Below are 19,033 nucleotides of genomic sequence, written 5' to 3' on the forward strand. Positions count from 1 at the left end.
CAAGAGCCGTGGAAACTGGAAACGGCTGTTCGGTCGGTGTCGTGAGAACGGCAATTAGAATGTCGAGGATATGAGCTGGACAATTCCGGACGTCGGTTATACGACCGAATATGAGAACGATCGTACCCTGGATTGGATTGTCCATGGCTCGACGGGATATCACTGGACGTTGGTTTACAACCGATCGCGCACGGTAACGACTGTGCTATGGACCAGTGCTGCCAGAAATGAGCCCCTGCACGCTCGGCACGATCACGCACACAAAGAAAGGAGTGTACGTGTGGCACTCGGCGCTCGGCTACCTTCGGGTAGTAGAGGAGACTACCGAATTGTAGCCGACTTCCATGCAGTTGATCCTGGATAACACTAAGTGCATGAAATTTCGAAATTTGAACGGCCGCCATTTTTAATGGGGGGGGGGGTCGTAGCGACTTAAAAATTTTAAGGGTGTGTTTATTATGAAAAGACCTTTGAAATGAGCCCCCATTCGACCCCTAGTCCAATTTAAAATTTTCAACCCCCCTCTTACCCCCGCGTATCAGAAGGTGGGGGATGATCGATATCCATGTCATAGGGTAGCTTTTTTGAAATATCAAAATACGTGTTTTACCGTTTTTTGATATTTTCATTTTTACAAAAGTTATTTAGAGGTTTCCACACTTTTGACAAACCCTGTATACTCGGTTGAATACCCCCACGCGCTACTCTCACACGGTCATGCGTGTTGAAGTGGGATAGGCCGCGATCCTCAATTGACGGCTCTTAATCCGCGGCTTGGCCGAGGTGGTCAATCAGCGGCGCTCAGTATCAATTTGGCGCGAGCGTATGTTCGTAAATTTGACTGTAGTAACGGCAGAGCCGTTACACCAGTTTTGGCATAAAATGTTGATTACGGGTGTATCAGTAAACTGGTTAAACTTCAATTAAATATTTAGAGACAATTAAATATTTAGAGGAAAGTAATGTATTTTAAATAAAATACATTAAAACAAATTTAATAACAAATTAATGTGCTTCGTAAGTTAATCATTAATTTTTAGAAATATTAAAAATTTGTAGTATTTCAAAAATCATAGTATTTAAATATATTTTGTTAAATGGAAAATTTGATGTATATTAAAATTAATAGTTATTTTTATTTATATTTCATAAATTCAATGCAATTTTAAGAATATTTTTATTAAGGAAAGAAAAAATATAGAGAAAAACAAGGAAAAATATAAATATAAAATATAAACATAAATTAATTATATTAAAATAAATAAAAATCGGTTTTATTAGATTCAACACATGAAAAACGGAGGCAAGTGCGGAGAATGCGGTGACGATTATTCTTTACTTCGACCACGGCCAAATGAAAATGGGGGCATTTATGGAACTGGCATCATTGTTCAAAAGTGAGTAAATCATGTAATAGTATCATTATAACAATTTAAATATAAAAATAAAAATATAAATTTAAAATATTAAAAATTATATATAAATTATAAATATTTAAAATTATATATAAATAGACAAGTTCTAGTTTCAAAGAATAAAGTCTAATGTTTTAAATTTACTTAATAAATACTTAAATTTTGTTTTTGATATAAGTTTTATATATAAAAGTTAATATAAGTTTTATATAAGCAACTATATTTGCAAAATATTTTTATGAAAGGAAAAAAAATTATGTTTGTACTACAAATATATTTAGGCGTGTGGTGTGTGTGTGTGTGTGTGTGTGTGTGTATGGTGTGCCGTGTGTGAAATAGAGTTATATTTTTCAGAATTAGCAAAATTCACATAAAAATTACCAATTATATTAAGTTAATCTAACATTGACTATAGTAGAGAAACTTAAACAAACTGATAGTATTGTATTATTAAGATTACAATCGAAATTATAATCAATTTTATATTCAATTTTAAAATACAAAGGCCGAAGTAAGCACGGCCAATCTACCCCCGCAGGCAATTCCCTAAAATAGCCTCGAAACTGCACGTGCTTAAGAGTAAAAAATAATTTTTCTTTTTTCGAAATTAATTTTTTTCTCCTAAACGATTCAATGTTTTGAAAAACAATATGTAATTTGGAAACAATTGCGCCGCATTAAAAAAAATTGGGGTCCAAATTTGAGAATAACAACATTAGAAAAAAAAATATTTTAACTTTCAAAATTTTTTTCAACATCATAGGCGCTTGGTACACCTACCATTTTTCTTTTGTAATATTTTTGAGCATTAATCTATAACATGTATTTTCCATAAATCGATTAAAGGGGTAGACGATAGTTAAATGGATTAAGTAAATTTTTAATACTTTTTTTCTCATAAATGGATAGATTATTATAAAAAAATATGTTTTAGATACTATTAAGTCACATTCATGAAAAAATTGAGATAAATGTTGAATAATACTTACATTGCTTACTTACAAAATGTTGAATAATACTTACATTACTTACTTACAAAAAAAAATTTTAGATTTTCATAATTTTTTTCGATATCATAGACTACTTTCCTATTCGATTTTTTAAAAATATCTTTAGGTAGCAATGTACAACATAGATATTTTTATAAATTGATCTAAAGGGTAGATGGTTATTAAAAAATATAGCTAAATGGCTATATTATACTAACGTCATCATGTTATAACTTTATATACAGGATAGACCATTTTAATCTACGCACTGAAATATCTCAAATTCCATAAGTTCAAGACAAAAATGTTCCAGACAAAAGTTGTTTTGCTTGAAGGAGAACATGAGAGGGCCATTAGTCCGACCTTGAAGAGTCACCTGAAGATCACGTGAAGGTCACCTCCAAAACCTTTTTAAATGGAATACCCTACATACTTTTACATATTTTTATAGCTTGCTTGAAGAGCTTTCCAAAACACACATAATAAAGTATTTTTTCATTGAATACTTTTGGAGTTATGAGGCTTGAAATAATTTTTCAATTTTACATAAACCATAAAATATCTAGTAAAATATTCATTTTTCGATTATCTTAGCTTAATACTTTTATGTACAAAATAATGAGAGCAATCAATTGGTATAAAGAAAACATATAGTTATTTCTAAGAAAAAATATGTAATTGTTAATTGCAAATTACATATTTTTTCTTCGAAACAACTATGTTTTTTCTTTATACCAATTGATTTCTCTCATTATTTTGTACATAAAAGTATTAAAGTAAGATAATCGAAAAATGAATATTTTACTAGATATTTTATGATACTTTATATTTTATGTAAAATTAAGATATTATTTTAAGCCTCATAACTCGAAAAGTACTCAATGAAAAAACTTACTGAAAATACTTTCTTACTTTGTCACGGGCGAATTCCGCGTGAATCGCCGTCGGATAGCCGGAGTTGGGATCAGGATTCGATGGTTATACTGATAACGAGAGCATGTACGTGTACAAAAAAAAGACTTTATTATATATATATATAGAATACTGTGTGGTGTGTGTGTGTGGTGTGTGTGTGTGGTGTGTGTGTGTGTACGTGGTTTACAATGTGTATTTGAGATATGCGTGTTGCACTATGTATGTTGATTGCACGAGGCGCAATGCGTGTTTCGCTGCGCGAAGATCGAATTATAAATGCACGCGTGGTTGCGTTAACTGATCGTACTCGTGGCCGCGCTGAGTCGTACGAATAATATTTAAAATATATGTATTTATATGTTGGACGGTAACGCATAATACAAATACAGCGGTTTATTATAAGAAATGCGATAATTTTGTCGTCGGTGTATGCGGTACAATGCTTCATATGCCGCGCGTGTTTACATCCGGGCGCGGTGAATGACCGTTTGACGGTGTGCGTCGCGCTTTTTTATGCGCGCGTGTCTGGCGGTAGGTCTAGCCGTGTTTTTGCAAAATGCGCGTATTTCTTTTCGTACGCGATTCCGCGAATTACCTGTTCTATTCGGCGTACTCGTCTTCGATGGAAATATGAATTCCCGGTATTGTTGGAAAGTTTCTGGGAACCTTGTGCCGACGAGAAATACTCGTCCGAAGCAGTTCTCCTCTCTGCCTCGAGATATGGTGCACAAACGTTAGGCGGTCGGATGCTGGACCGTTTTACCGAGATCCCTCGATCGAACCGGAGTGCGCTCGGGTTTGTTTTGCGGTCGGAAAAAGCGGCTGGATGGATTGCCGGTTATAATCGAGAGTTCTCGATAGAGGAAGAGTGCTCTCTGTTTTAAAATCGGCGTTTTGCTAGGAGCGGTCTAGGTTGCGAGACGTTTCACTTGCGTGATCGGAATCGGAAAAGGATAATTAGATTGCCGAGTATGCCCTTTTTATACCGCCTAATTACCCGCGCATCGGCGCGCGGCGGCATTACCCCTTCTGAACGGGTTTCGGGAACACGGTATGGTCGGGCCCGTTCGGAGGGGTTCGGGTATTGCGCCGAACGCGGGCTTTCGCCGGTCGGCGGTTCGGGGCACGTCGGCAATCTCCAGCGTTTTTCGGCTCGACACTTAACGGCTTAACGCTATTCGAGATATTTTATAAAGTTTAAAAAAAAAATGTGGGCGCACCGCGCCCCTGCCTTTGCCCGGCGGATGTTCTGCCGGGCGGCAGCTTCCGGCGGATCACATGCCGAATAAAACGATGCGATTAAGGGGGTGCACGGGGTGCATCGTTACATCTTGAAATATTTTATTATAGTGTTTTGGAAACTTCTTGAGACAAGCTACAAGAATATGCAAAAGTATATAAGATGTCCCACTTAAAAAGTTGGGGTGACCTTCACGTGACTTTCAAGTAACTCTTCGAGGTCAAACTAATAGCTCCATCTTATGTCCCCCTTCAAGGCATACAACTTTTCTCTGAAACATTTTTTTTTATAATCAAAATTAGAAAAGTTAGTCGGGATAATGGATTAAAATGGGACACCCTGTATATATGTATATACGTGTTTGAGATATTCGGCTAATACGAGTGATCTGCGACACCCTGTATATATAGGCTGATTCAAAATAACCCTATTGTCCTTAAAATGACACATTCTTGAGTCAATTCCAAGACGATTTTTTTCTTTGGCAAAATTTCGTCCAACGCTTAGTTTTTGAATTATTAAAGGAAGTAATTAACTTATGACGGTCAGATACAAGAGACAGGCAAAGGTGGCACGATTCACCTTCAAGGTTCGTACACATTTACAACAATACATCCTAACTGCAACATAATTATAAATAAGATCGAATATGGGTAATATTACGCATACATATTTGAGAAAAATTGTCACCCGAACTGAATGTCGTCCCAAACGAGAACATTTTTGCGTCCCACTATGTTCGTAGCAGTCGTGAGGAAACATTCAAGATGAATAGAAATATCATAGCTGCAGCAGAATATATTTATATTTATCATAAAATTAAGAAAAAGTAAAAAAGAAGATGGTTTCTTCATTCCATTCCATGTTGAACGCTAGTATGCACTCAAGTGTGCTGGCGACAATGACGATGCAGATCACCGATGCTTGCTGTGTTACGTTCATTTGTTTGAAGCCCGTCCAAACGACGCGTAACATCTTTTGATGCGGCGCAGTAATACCGACAAGCGACGGGACGCAGTGTAACTCATCGCGCGAACATTTATGTTACGTTTGAATGTTTGGTGTGAGGTTATCGTCCATACATTGCATCGGTGTTACGCGACGACGTTGCAGTTACGATGTTCTGTTGCAAGTGTATATGAGTCTTCAGACGCAGGGCGTTTGCTGCGATCAATTGATCGCTACATACACACACATGCAAATACATACATTCTCATTCTCTCTCTCTCTTTCTCTCTTTTTCCCTCCCTCACTCCCTCTTTCTCATTTACTTACTCACTTGAAGTCATTATTACTCTTACTTAAATTATTATTTACTTTTTATTATTATACATTTTCACTTTAATTATTATCACCTTAATTATTTTCACTTTAATTATTATTTTTTTTAATTGTGTTAGGAGTACAAATAAGTCTCCGCCGTTTGACAAAAGATGATCTTACCAGTAAGTTATGGTTGAAATTGTCAGATGTAAAACGTCATATCGTAAGGTTGGACATCTGGCAACACCATAACCTTGAAATATTAGCGATTTTGTATTAGCATCACATAATTTTTTTCGTGCGAAAATGTCGAGTTTTGAGCCGAATAAGCGTCATTTACGGAAACTTTTGATTTACTTCTTTAATTTGAAGAAATCTGCAGCTGAGGCGCATCAATTGCTTGTAGAAGCATATGATGAGGCTGCTTTAAGTGAGAAAAGTTGTCGTGAGTGGTTTCATAAGTTTAAGAACAGTGAGTTTGACGTCGAAGACAAAGAATGTAGCGGAAGGCCGAAAGTGTACGAAGATGCAGAATTGGAAGCATTATTGGAGGAAGATTCGTGCCAAACGCAAGAAGAACTTGCACTTACTTAGGAGTGACTCAACAAGCAATTTCACATCGTTTAAAATCGTTCGAAATGATTCAAAAGCAAGGAAATTGGGTTCCATATGAACTGAAGCCGAGAAACGTTGAACGCCGATTTTGCACATGTGAAATGCTGCTTGCCAGGCATAAACAAAAGAGTTTTTTGTATCGTATAGTCACTGGTAATGAAAAATGGATCCACTACGATAACCCAAAGAAGAGGAAATCATGGGGACCACGTGGCCATGCTTCAACATCGACAGCCAAGCCGAATATTCATGAAAAAAAACTCATGTTGTGTATTTGGTGGGATCAGCTTGGTGTTGTGTATTATGAGTTGTTCAAACCGAACGAAATCATTACTGGGGCTCTCTACCAAACACAATTGATGAGATTGAGCCGAGCACTCAAGGAAAAACGCGCCCACTACTACTCCAGACACGACAAAATTATTCTCCTGCATGATAATGCTCGTTCACATGTTGCGGCGTCGGTCAAAACCTACTTGGAAACACTCAATTGAGAAGTCCTACCCTACCCGCCGTATTCACCAGACATTGCCCCTTCGGATTATCACTTGTTCCGATCGATGGCACATGGCCTGTCTGAGCAGCACTTCACATCATATGAAGATACCAAAAATTGGGTCGATTCGTGGATAGCCTCAAAAGATGAAGAGTTCTTTTGATGCGGTATCCGTATGCTGCCAGAAAGATGGGAAAAAGTAATGGCTAGCGATGGACAATACTTTGAATAAAACATAAGGTACCGTTCTTTCACAATAAATGCTCAATTTTTGATAAAAAATGGCGGAGACTTATTTGTACTCCTAATACTTTTTTTATGAGAGAGGGGAAAATACATTCTATGCATACTCACCGGCCGGTTCAATGAGTTATGTGGTAGTCGAGTATCAAATCGAATTACTAACTCAACAACAGCAAACACGACAGCAAACAATTTTTGATTACGGTAGGTTAAGGTAACAACAGTGTACTAACAACCCTGTCGAACATGAATATATGTTTAATTGAAGAACCTACCGTAACTTACCATAATCAAAAACTGTTTGCTGTTGCCGGGTAAATATCATCGCCAGGTAAATATCATCGCGTATGTCGCATAGTCGCGTCGTGTAATAATGTATGTGCGCGTGTGTTTCTTTAATCGAGTGGTTTTTAATTGCCAACAATGATTATTCGACAGTGGTTGATAGTGATTAGTGATACAGTCATTGGTAAATTTCTCGTCTTATCGAGTGTGTGAATGAATATGATTACGTTGAAGTTTATAAAAGAATAAAGTTTATAAAAGAAAAAAGAACTTCCGATTAATTATTTAATGCAGATGTTTCTATTTCTTAGAACGTGATATCTACGTTCAATTTGAGTGAAAATACGATGTGTCGGAAAATTCATTTCTCAAGGAATTACAGCAATACATCGAACAAGATAATAATAACTATTCTTTGGTATTGTGTGAAAACAGATTTCGGGATGTCAAATAAACAGTGCTAGAGAAAATTCGCGAAAGAGAGGAGTTTTTAATGGGTAGGGAGTACCGAGTTGATAATTCGACTTGTAGTGTGACTCGAGTCCCACATAATTCACCGGTGAGTATGCATAAATTGCATTTTCCCCTCTCTCGTAAAAAAAACAATACAATTTTAAAACATAATAATAATTAAAATGAAAATGTATAATAATAAAAAGTAAATAATAATTTAAGTAAAAGTAATAATGACTTCAAGTGAGTAAGCAAATGAGAGAGAGAGAAAGAGAGAGAGAGAGAGAGAGAGAGAGAGTGAGGGAGGAAGAGAGACAGAGAGAGAGAGAGAATGAGAATGTACGTATTCGCATGTGTGTATGTAGCGATCAACTGATCGCAGCAGGCATCTCGCCTGTAAGCACCCGCGTCTGACGGTGAATCGCGCCACCCTTGCCTGCCTCTTGTATCCGTTATAAGTTAATTATTTCCTTTAATAATTCAAAAACTAAGCGTCGGATGAAATTTTGCCAAAGAAAAAACCGTCTTAGAATTGACTCAAGAATATTAAGGATCATTTTAAGGATAATAGGATTATTTTGAATCATCCTGTATATATGAGTTTTTTAACTTAAGACTTAGAAATATCTGGATAAATAAGCATTACGAAAAAAATTTTCCATATAAACCCTCAATATTTTCGAGGGAGCAATTTTATCCTGCAAAAGTTAGCCGCCTCCCGTTCCCCCCTGGGGGTGTGGCTGGGGATAACGTTGAAATCTTAAATGAGAACCCCTACTTTTTATTGCAGATTCGGATTCTACGTCCAAAATCACATAAATTTTCTAAACTTTTTTTCGATTCTTGATAGATGGCGCTGCATTCGGTGAAAATTGGTTATTCTTCGTTTTCTTTAAGGGGAGTCCCTTTTATGTTTTATTGCATTTGATGCTACATTGAAGAAAAGTAACTTTTGTCTGAAACATGTTTTTCGAATGATCGTAGATGCTTACGATAATTTTTTATCCGTTCTTAGCTTTATTCAGGAAGAACGACGTGACGGAAATTATAATCCCTTTGGAGTGCTTGGTTATTATGAGTCCTCTTGCCGCTCACATTCGTGATATGTGGTTTATTTTCAATGAGTCTCCTTGCCTCTTACCATTCAATTTAAGTGTTCGAACTGATGATCTTCAACTTCAATGCATTTATTGATCTGCACTTCAAATGATTGTATACTTCGTATGTTGTACACGCACCGGCAGGAATGGTATCCCAATATGTATGTGTGGACGGCCGACATCATATGCACACATGTGGAGCGCACACGTAGCCAAGAATTTATTACTTCATTAAATTTTATCTTTTTACTTCATTTCATTTTATCTTTTTAATTTAATTATTATTTAATTTAATAGAATGAATGCTTTAGTACACGCGGTTAAGACGCATTTCTTAAAGAAAGAAAAGAAAGTACGCATATCAATACTAGAGCGCAAAAGACACGTATAGAAATAACGCGGTGTCCGGGCAGTATATGGCTGTCTCGCTCGCACTCTCTCGTTCGAGCGTCGAGTGAGAGAGATGGCTATCGGACACCTCTAACTTGGTATCACGTCTTACAGTGCTTTTTCTCTCGCTCTTGTGTTGTGCGCAAAGGACGCAACATCGGAATGCTCCTCAGAGAATGTGAGCGAGACAGCTATATATCGCGCGGGACACTGCGCTATTTCTAAACGTGTCTCGTGCGCTCTAATATCGGTATGCATACTTTTTTTCTTTCTTTAAGAAATGCGGTTTAATCGCATGCACTAAAGGTCAGTATTCATTTATCTATTAAATTAATTAATAATTAAATTATATAAAAAAATAAAATTTAATGAAGAATACATTTTTAGCTACGTGCGCGCTTCGCGTGTGTGCGTATGACGTCGGCCGTCCACACATACATACCAGGACACCATTCCTGACGGTGCGTGTACACAACTTAAAAGTATGTCCGGTCCATTTTATGCAAGCATTCCTGATTCGTTCAATGTTTTCACGAGTTGTCGGTACTTGTTGATAAAGGACCCCGCACATTTTATATGAAAAAAGTTGCTTCGATCAAATTGGGTGAAATTGAAATATGTTGTAGTTTAGGTGATGTTGATCAAAAGTTTTCTAAGGCCAAAAATCAAAAGTATAAGAGATACGATGATTTGAAGTGGGTGGTATTGAAGTTTAAAAAACATCTGTTTTTGAATACATAGATTAAATTAATATATAAATGTTTGAAAAAAATAATATTTATATATAATGTGTGTCACTTTTATAATATTTAATGATTCTAAACTCTTTTTGTCATGCGCGTCTGTTACGAGATCAGGTACAACGCGCGCGCACACATACGCATGTACGCATGCACGCATATATAACAGAAAGAATTTGTGTTCGAGGAAGTCTGTATTATATTATAAAGCCGTTAGATTTAAAAATCTTCTCGAATATTCTCCAACGGAACGTTATTTTTGCGGACAAAGGCAGATATTTTGATTTAGTTTTTTTGGGCTCTACGTCAAAAAGTCAATATCTAGATCAAGACAAGCAGAGTATCGTTGTCGATTTACAATTGGTCGAAATAATCAAACGATGGTTCGATACCTTATTTAAATAATTCGCTACTGGAAACCTTATTCCTTGTTCTCAAAAAAATTCACTGTACGATTAGAAGTCACACGAAATACACGCAAATACAATATTCTCTTTGGTCCGTAAAAATATTACTTGTCCCGCGAGCTGAAGTTCAGGACGCGCTCGGGCGTTCTGTAAGAGTAGATTTTGTTTCCTTGAATAAAAATAATTTAATTCTTTCTGCGGACTCTTGTGATTTCGTCTACTTCTCTCACCGGCAAAAAAAATAAATATTTTTAAGTCGTGTGAATCGAAGGCGCGTCTACAATTTGAAATCATTAAATATTGCAGAAGTAACACATATTATATATAAATATTTTTTTTTCAAATATTTATATATTAATTTAATCTATATATTCAAAAACAAACGTTTTTTAAACTTCAATACTGCTTACTTCAAATCAACATATCTTTTATACTTTTGATTTTTGGATTTTTTGCCTCAGAAAATTTTTGATAAGCATTATCTAAACTACAACATATTTCAATTTCACCCAATTTGACCGAAGTCACTTTTTTCTTATAAAATGTACGAAATTTGGTTTTTTTAGTTTTCAAGAGAACTGTTTAATTTGAGCTTTATTTCATATCAATACGGTGACCTTTTGCTGATTTGTTGCCGTTAAAAAATATTTAAAAATTTTGCTAAAATTTAGTAGCCCGTTTTTCTTGAGTGTGAGTGTATATTCATCAAAGAGCTACCAAAGATATTCAATAGATATATTTCTACGAATTTCACACCTTGCCGTTAGGTGGCGAAAAGAAACACGCGTAACCCAAAAGTAGAATTCATCTAAGACGGTACATAAGGCACAGGTTCCGTAAGTCACAACTTATCGGTCAAAGAGCGCATTAGCTGGAAGATTGTTATAGCATCTTTTCTATCTTTTGCGAAAGGAGCCCTAGAGTTCCAAAAATTAACGGTTAATTTTTTTGATGGCAAATTCCGTCATATATGTATTATAGAAGATAGAATAAACATCCATGCAAAAATAAAATCAGTATATAATAGTAAAGTATCTATATTAATAATAAATGTATCTATATGTCCACTAAATATTGTACGGATATCTACAGGATATTGGTTCAGATATCCTGTAGATATCTATGAAACTTCAAACTGCGGACATTTGGATATCTATAGCATCTTTAATGACTATTTTTCGTATACTCATGGATATCCTTAGTGTTCATAAAACATATCTAGTGGATAAAACATATCTAATACCAATTATCTTCTACATGGACACATTTCATCGTATATTAAATTTTAATGGTCCGAATTTTAACACGCCAAGTTCTTGTTTGTCATTTCAATTTTAATTTTTTCAATGTCGGATCTAAATTGTTATTATTATAACATTTTGTTATTAACTTTTATAACGTTTTAATTATGTTTTAAATGGTAACATTATTCTTAAAAATAAAAATGTAATGCTGTGATTAACTTTATATCAGATATTGTTTTACATATTTGGCATGTTTTTTCTTTTATAAAATAATATTTTTCAATGCTTTTTGTAAAAATTATAAATAAAATTTTTATTTATTATTATACAAACAATTTCTAAATTAAAAAAAAATTGTTGGATGCAAAAGTAAAACAACAAAACATACCCTATGCATATAATCTGAGGAAAATACATGCATATGAGGAATATATTAAATATAATATATAAAACAGATTATATTTTTTTTGCAAAAATATCTATGCATTTTTGTAATTTTTGAGGCTAACTTTGCTTTTTGAAAAAATTATAATATATAAAAAAATTAAATTGAAATCATTTATTATTACGTATATTATATTTAAAAGAATTAAATTCTTATGTAATATTTATATTTAAAATATTAAATTTAAATTTTAAAAAAATATAAATTAACCTTTAGGAACCTCAATAAATAACAATTCCTATTATTGTGATATATTATTTTAAAGATATTAGATTTCATCTTCAAGGAATGATTTCTGAAAATTGTTTGCTATGTAATAAACTAACTAAATAACTAATTTATCTAGAAACTGTATGTAATGGCATAAGTCTTGTATTTTTGCGCCGTATTATTCTCGAGATATTAGATTTTGCCTTTAAGAAATGATTTTTGAAAATATATTTGATATTTTACGTCTAAAAAACGATTTAAAAAATTTTTATTATTAGATTTAATTGAAATAATATTATTAGATTTACAATCGCATCTTAAGAAACAAATTCATTGTGTAATATTAAAAGTGTTCTCGAATGGTATGGGTTAATCGCTTGAAGATAAGCTTATAGTGTTTTCGACTTGTCGGGTTTAATCGCTCCGGGGTAGTTTACTAGATGTTATTGACCAATCATAGTATTCTTTAGAAGAACATATACATTCTTCAAAAGAATGGCTATGATTGATCAATAACGTCTAGTAAATTGGAGCGATTGAATCCGACAAGTCAAAAACGCTATTAGAATATAAAGGAAGGAACATTTGACCGAAAAAGTAAAGCCGGACAATCTGATCTGATGACATCACAAATGACATTACGTAGTGGCACTAAATTCAAATGCTTAATTAATAACTTTTTCAGTCGTATCTAGAATTCATAGTAACAAAATAATAAATATTAGATATTTTAATAAACAATTTCAAAAAGTAATGTTTATACATATATTTTTATGGTAACTATTTATTTGTTCTTAAATCTTCTTTAATTATTTTATCATTTTATTATTTACAAATTATGAAATATTTGCCAAAAACATATAAAAATTGTTCATAAAATAATAAATTTGTGGCTTATTTAATCAGAATATTGGTTTTCAGTTTTCCTAGAATGATGTTGAATCTGAAAAAATAAATAATAATACATAAATAAAAGAAATATGAAAGTAAAATAATTCTTTATGAATTATTAATTTAGTACAGAAATTACGAATATTTTCTGATTTTTCCTTCATATTTTTACACATATAAAATAATCTTATATTAAAATATTTTTTAACAATATTCTGTATTAAATTACTCGCCTGTGTTTCTAAATTTTCTTCAGAATGATCCTATAATGTAATAAAAATATTTTTATTTATAAATTTTTTTATAATTTTATCTTCTAGACACTAGCTTTTAATATTGCACTATTGGAAAACTCGTTGGGCAAATGTGATTTTATTTCTATTTCTATTTCCATACATATAGTTATTCATCACTAGGATACATTAATTGAAAAGTTGGTTTCTCATTTTCACTAAAATTAAAATTTTGGTCATTATTAAACTCTTTCTGAAAATTAATATAGTTTTCATCACAGTGTTCTTCGCAATTTTCATCGCAGTTTTTATCACAGTTTTTATTTCCATTATTCCATATTCCATATTCAATAACCTAATTGAAGATGAAGTATTAATATGATTAATATTTTCTTTTTCAATACGATTTAAATTATTCAAAAAAAATTTTTCAAAATTTTGATTTTTAAAAGATAAATGTATTCTCAAGATCTCTTTTAGAACTTGTTAATATAAAAATGAACAAATTTCACATTTCAATTTTTTTAATAAAGCAGCTGCAACAAACCCACTAACATATATTACAACTTATCTAGAAAATTGTGAGAGCTGAGGTTGAATAATGTAATCGTGATCTTGTAATTTAACATTATCAAGTGACATATTGTTATTTTCATCTTCACAACTAAAATAAATATTTGTATTAATTTTTTGAATTTCAAAAACATCAGATTTTTTTAGAATTAAACATTTTAAAATATTAATGTCACATATACAATTGCCACATCCATGATCTCTTATCTCCGCATATATAAGAATTTTTTTATAAGCAACTGTGAACTGACAAGTCAGATTATTATTATAATTCCCACAAGCTCTTATGGATCCAAAAAAAGTGATCTTGATTCAATTTCTAACATGGAATAAAACTTAATAATTTTAAATCTTGTACATATTTTTTAAATATATTTATAACACTTTTTAAATCAATTAGTATACCCAAAAATCCTGTACGTTTTTCACTTTTTGTTATAAATATTATATATTTTAAGTTTCTAATAGAACAAATATCTTTATAAAATTTCTCAACATTATTAATATTTCACATAATGTTTGTTTGTATCCAAAATCTGATAATTTATGTGAATTTAAAATATCAAATGTATTGTTGAATATTGTAATAAATTTAATTGTCCCTTCAGCCCTGGAAAACTCTTGCATTTCTAATTTAATTTTACAATAAATTAGAGCTTGAGCAACAAATCTATTCATTAACTGGGTTGCTAATTTTACTTTCATTTTTTGTTTAAAAAAGTTTACATGTTAAGACAAGATGAAAGGCATTTACGAGCAATCACAAGTTATTGAGTGTGAGAAAGTAAAATTTAATATATATTTTTTCTTTTCGAGACAGAGTGGTCTGCTATTTTCATATTTTCGTAAGAAACAAAAAAGATTTTACAAAAGATTTAAATTTTTTATAAAAAACAACGTTTAACAGAAGAAATAGAACCTATACATTATTATTATAGTAATCCCACACGGAATAGCTCTACAAACAAGATTCTTTTCAAGCTTCATAGTGATTCTCATATTAATCATGGTGAAGATTCAGAGATTTTTTGTTACACCACGTTCGTTTATCAATACTCCTCAACCGATTTTGAATGAAAATTGGTTTGTTAATTTATCCACAGTCATGATTCCTGAAAACGTTCAGAAGGTTTTACAATTGGGAGAAAATTTTAGTATGCCGACTCTGAACAAAAACGAGGTTACAATTGAATTTATAAAAAACTTTGAAAATAGTCTCAAAAAATTACCGGTGCAAGTAAGACCATATATTAGAAACAGGTCTGCACATATCATCAATAAATTACCTTCTTATACTCCTCCACGCAATCTTCTAATTTCCACAGAGTTGATGAGATCTAAAGATTTCCTTAAGAATAACACCAATTTAATCTTAACAAGATCGGATAAGGGGAATGTCACAGTAGCTTTGGACAGAGATTTTTACATTGCTAAAATAGAAGAGATGCTTGATGACACAACGACATACAGTGTTACTGCGAAAGATCCAACTTACAAATTAATTAATCATTTGAGAGACATTCTATCTAGATGGAAAAAAGCTAATTTTATTTCGGAGGAGACATACAAATCACTAATGTGTACTTCAGGATCTTTACCAAGGGCCTATGGTCTTCCAAAAATACAGGAAGGCATTCCTTTTAGAATTATAGTTTCTTCTGTAGATAGTCCCTTGTACAACCTCTCTACTTATTTACATAGAATACTCTTCAATAGTTTGACAACAACAGATAGCAGTGTGAAGAATAGTTACCAGTTAGTTGACAGACTTTCAAATGTACATATCGGTAACAATTTCCAACTTATTTCTTTAGATGTCATCTCACTTTTTACTAGCATTCCGATAGAGGAGACTTTAATTTGTATTGATAGTATATGGGATGACATTTCCCATAACTGTGTTGTCACAAAGAATGAATTTATGTTAGCGGTCAGATTCGTTCTAAAATCGACATTTTTTAAATTTAACAACAAAATTTATGAACAAACGCATGGCACACCAATGGGTTCCCCACTATCCCCTGTAGTAGCCAATATATTCTTGAGGGATTTAGAAAGGAAAGCATTAAACTTACTTGCATACCGCCCCGCATTTTATTTTAGATACGTGGATGACATAGCTATGTCTTTACCGATGGACGAAATTAATAACACACTACACATTTTCAATTCATTCCATCCACGAATACAGTTTAGTGTAGAGATAAGAATTGTTTGAATTTCTTAGATGTCACAATGTCTGTTATTAACAACAGAATACATTTTGATTGGTTCCATAAAAAAACATTTTCTGGAAGGTATCTTAATTTTCACTCACAACATCCCATGAATCAAAAAAGGGGAACTATCATTAGTTTGATTGATAAGGCCTTTCTTCTGTCTGATCCAGTTTTCCATAAGAAAAATATTGAGTTTATTGTTGAAACATTATTGAAAAATAGTTATCCACTAACAACTATTTTCAAAGTGATTAATCAACGTCAGATATCTAATTAAGAAACATAAAAATAAAATCTTAAATCAGGTTAAACATTATCAAGACAGTGAGGAAAATGCTACATATTTCGTACTCCCTTTTTACTCGAATATCAGCGAAGGTTTCAATCAAATCATTCGAGATACTAATATAAAAATAGCATATTTTAGCAAGAATAAACTTAACAAGTTTATAAAAACACATAAAGACTCTATACCAAAATTAGACAATAATAATGTGGTGTATGGAATCAATTGCTTAGATTGTGAGGCTACATACATTGGGCAAACGAAACGTAATTTAAAAACTAGAATCTCGGAACATCGTAGAAATCTTAACACGAAAATGCAGGGACAGTTTGTCATAGCGGACCATTGCTTTGAGTATAATCATGCATTTGATTGGGATAATGTCAGAATTCTTGACAAAGAAAAGTTCTATTACAAACGGCTCGTTTCAGAGATGATACATATTAAAAAGCAAGATACTGCAATCAATTTACAGACGAATACTGAGAATTTGAACGAGATATACGTTACAGCTATAGACAAATTATCTAAAAAACACAATAATAAATAACATTCGTTCCTGTATATATAAGACAATAGAGCGACCTATACGAGCTTATTGTTCGTTAGCCTCGATACGTTTTAACTTTGTTACAATAAATATATCTGTGTTTGCGAATTTTGGGTACGTTAAAATTACATATTATAATTTCTTATATTTTTCGTTTTTACTTTATCGGTGCCCGAGTGTTCGATTCTATTACTCTATATAATAATTATTATCAAAGATCTGGATATCATCAACTTCCTTTGCCAAACAACGAGGGATATGTTCGAAGATGAAACAACAAACCAAGACCGTAACTATTTTGAAACTCGAGCTTAAAAATTATATATACGCATTAGATTTTTGTACTGCATAAATATCCATACAATGGATTGACCGCTTTTATTGTTATTTGACTGTTCTTAGTTCTGTAATGACCGACCGATGATATATGTATTAGAATTTTTTAAAATTGTTAAATTGTAGAATGTGTTGAAGATGGTTCAATAAAAGAACCGAAACGTCCACTTAAATATATATTAAATTTTACTTTCTCACACTCAATAACTTGTGATTGCTCGTAAATGCCTTTCACTTTGTCTTAATTTGTTTTTAGTTTTCGACGAGCTTTAATAAACTTATAATAAAGTTTACATGTCTTATACGTAAATTATTAGCTAAATGCATTCCCTCTGTTTGTTTTAATTCATTTAGTTTTAGTTTCATTTAGTTTTACGATATAATTAAAATTCAATTTTTTCATTATTATTATCTATAATGATTTTTTCCCTAAATACATTTTTAAGTTTAATCATATACGGTGGATCGGGAATTATATAAAGTGAATTATATGCGATCGACTTGCAACCCAATTTTTTTGTCTCTCACTTATATTTTCTATATCAGTTTTACATTCAAGTACTTTTATTGTAGCAAAATTAGTTCGATTTCCATCAAATGTTAAATTAGTTACAATAATATTACACTCTTAAAAGACAAAAACAATGTTGAATTAAGTTAGCTTTGGTTTGACCAGTGATGCCAGTTTCGAAACGCTGCTCCTACCACTACATGCACAGGAGGTAGTGCACACAAAGAAAGAGCCGTGTCCGTAATTCTACTACCGAAGCTAGCCGAGTGCTGGATGTCGTGTACGGACACGGCTCTTTCTTTGTGTGCGCTACTTCTTGTACATGTAGTAGGGGCAGCGTCTCGAAACTGGCATCACTGGGTCTGACTATTAATGCTATCGATAAAAAAATATCCTATAGGAATTTTCCAAGATTCATTTATAGCTACTATCATAAAAACTAATACTTGTTTAGTTTCACCAATACTTTGATATTTTATATTTTATATTTTATATTTTATATTATTTTCAACGTCTATTACATCATATAATAATTTATCGGTTACCCATTCTATACACTGATGTAAACTTATTTAATCAAACATTAATGAACACAAAATTTTCTTATCTAAATTGTCACTTCTTAGTTTCAATAAATTTAATACTTCTGTCGTAAATCCTGATTTTGCATCAATAGTTTTATACCAACAAGGTAAAGTTTTTGAATGTGGTAAGCAGTTTTTAAAAATGTTCCTTACGTAATTGTTCTTGGAGAAAAATAATGAAGTATAATTGCAAAACGCCGTACATCTTCGTCCTATTTTTTTACGAATTCTTCTTTTCAAAAAATAATTTCTTGAAAAAGCCTGGTATATTAGAAAAGTTATCTTGTAATACTGTTCCATTTCACTGTTAATCATTTCCTGATTTTTCATATTTTTTAACAAAGTTAATAAATCCTTTAACCTTTTCTTCTGTCGTCTATTTTGTTGCAAAATTTGTATG

General features: G+C 32.4%; 1 protein-coding gene across 1 annotated transcript in view; it reads left to right on the forward strand.

Moving 5' to 3' along the window:
• Positions 1-70: 70 nt before the first annotated feature.
• Positions 71-19,033, forward strand: part of LOC105249386 — a 41,752-nt gene continuing 22,789 nt past the window's right edge. The window contains exons 1-2 of the mRNA XM_025406851.1: positions 71-274; positions 1,282-1,397. Coding sequence (XP_025262636.1) covers positions 71-274; positions 1,282-1,397 — 320 coding nt within the window. The remainder of the gene's footprint in view (positions 275-1,281; positions 1,398-19,033) is intronic.

The sequence above is a fragment of the Camponotus floridanus genome, unplaced genomic scaffold (genome assembly GCF_003227725.1).
Source record: "Camponotus floridanus strain SB8 unplaced genomic scaffold, Cflo_v7.5 scaffold159, whole genome shotgun sequence".
NCBI classification, from domain to species: domain Eukaryota; kingdom Metazoa; phylum Arthropoda; class Insecta; order Hymenoptera; family Formicidae; genus Camponotus; species Camponotus floridanus.